Genomic DNA, 1,808 nt, shown 5'->3' on the forward strand with positions numbered 1-1,808 from the left:
CAGGGAGCCGAACTCGGTGCCAGCCGCACCCGGGCGGGTTGCTGGTGCGCCCTCCCCTCGCCCCCGTCCCTGGGGTCCTTGACCCAGGCTTTTGGGGCTAGCCTGTCTTCTGAGGAGCACAAGGTCCCTGGGGGCTCAGGGAAGAGAAATTGGAGAAAGGGGGAGGAAGCCCCCAAGATGGATCACCCATTGCCTGATTTCGCAGGAGACTGTCCGCCTTCAGTTCTGCAGCAGCTCGGGAATCATGGCCCACTGAGCCCCCAAGCGCTTTCACCCGAACCCAAGGAGGACGACCAGGAAAGACGGGAACTCGCGTAGACACGCCCGGAAGCCCTTGTCATGTAAATAGCTGTCGGGGACTGGTGTACCGTCGCCGCCCCAGCCGGCGGGACCTGGGGCGAATCCACACCCATTGTCTGCTGCCCGAGGGGCCACCGGCTGGGGGGCGCGGCGCCGGAGTTCAAAAGGGATATGAGCGGGAGGGGTGTACTTTTATTTCATTAAGTTTTAATTACAGGAGTGCTACAAGAACACATTCTTCTGGTTTAAAAAGATATTAAAATATTACATAAGAGACCTCCCCTCCCTGGCCCACCTCCAGCCTCTTAAGAATTTAGTGGGTCGCCTCTTAGACACTTTCTCAAAGCTTCACTTATTTAACAAGCACTTAAGGAGCACCTACCTGTGCCAGAAACTCTCCAAATATTAACTCAACCTGACACCGACTCAGTGTGGCCGAATGTCATTCTCCCCATTTTACAGAGCGGGAAGCTGGTCAGGGAAGTTGCTTGTTGAAAGTCACACGGTGGAGGAGCCTGTGTTCCAACCCAGGACTCTGGGGTAGCTGCCTCTCCCTCTCCCACATAGTCCTGATTCTTTAAATATCCACATATTCCTGTAATGCCTGGAGTTTTAGTAATTAGCAGGGACTTAGTGTGTGTTCAAAGCAAACAAACAAAAAAAGCTTTTAAAAAGTGTTATTGTGTCGGTAAACAGTTTGGATAGAGAAGGAAAAGCTGGAATTTGGGAAATGAAGGTGGCCTCAGGGGAGAACTTACCTAGACCAGAGTAAATTCATCCTTCAGAGAAAGCCGGTGCAGGAAGTGGGTTCCTGCTCTCCCTGCACAGGCACAGCGATGCCGCCAGAGCTCCCCCAGAAAGACTGGGAGGCCTGTTCCGGAGAAGTCAAGCCCAGGAATGTGGCTCAGGCTGGTCCAGGCTCTTTGGAGGAGTCCAGGAATGCCCAGCCCAGAGGGAGGTTCAGAGTCACTGACCATCTTCTGTTTGAGAGGAGACGCTCACTCTTGGAGCCACAGCCAGCACTAGATCAGGACCCAGGCCCTGGCCCAGGAGTGGGGCAATACCCAGGGTCTACCCCAGATGGCACCCTGCTGTGAGCTGGGCTCCCTCAGCCCCTGCCTTGAGGAAGGTGCAGTATCATCAGCGTGTCTTTTATCAGGGGAGATATTGCTGCAGTTTGGCCTCTGCAACTTAAGAGAAAAGCTGAGGGGTCCTGAGCGGCCCTTGGGGGACCACTGCAAATATTGGCTGGGCCTGGAGATAACCTGGGTCCCATTCACTTCCTAGGGTAAAGGAGGTCATCTTTACCACTCCTGCTTTCAGCCATTTCTTCATTCATTCAATCAACTAACTCTGGCTGAGCTGCAACCCTGAGCCGAGGGAATTCAGCCATGCCAGACCCAGCCCCTGCCCTCCGGGAAGTCTCGGGAGACCTGGCTAGTCTGGCTGGGAGAAGTCACACGTTGATTGTCTTGGAAGTGAGATGGCATTTACACAATGGAGGCTGC

At 54.3% G+C, this 1,808-nt stretch overlaps 1 protein-coding gene across 3 annotated transcripts in view; it reads right to left on the minus strand.

Annotated features, from left to right (window-relative positions):
• PMEPA1 (prostate transmembrane protein, androgen induced 1) overlaps positions 1–1,264 on the minus strand; it is a 70,329-nt gene extending 69,065 nt beyond the window's left edge. The window contains exon 1 of one of the 3 annotated variants that reach the window (XM_011978168.1): positions 1,059–1,264. Coding sequence is in view for 1 of the 3 variants with exons in the window: in XM_011978166.1 (XP_011833556.1) it covers positions 187–190 (4 nt within the window). In the remaining 2 variants the exon portion in view is untranslated. Of the gene's footprint in view, positions 1–186; positions 342–1,058 lie in introns of those variants that run through there. The other 2 variants (XM_011978167.1, XM_011978166.1) reach the window with 2 other exon arrangements.
• Between the last annotated feature and the right edge of the window lie 544 nt (positions 1,265–1,808).

This window comes from Mandrillus leucophaeus, unplaced genomic scaffold (genome assembly GCF_000951045.1).
Source record: "Mandrillus leucophaeus isolate KB7577 unplaced genomic scaffold, Mleu.le_1.0 Scaffold19, whole genome shotgun sequence".
NCBI classification, from domain to species: domain Eukaryota; kingdom Metazoa; phylum Chordata; class Mammalia; order Primates; family Cercopithecidae; genus Mandrillus; species Mandrillus leucophaeus.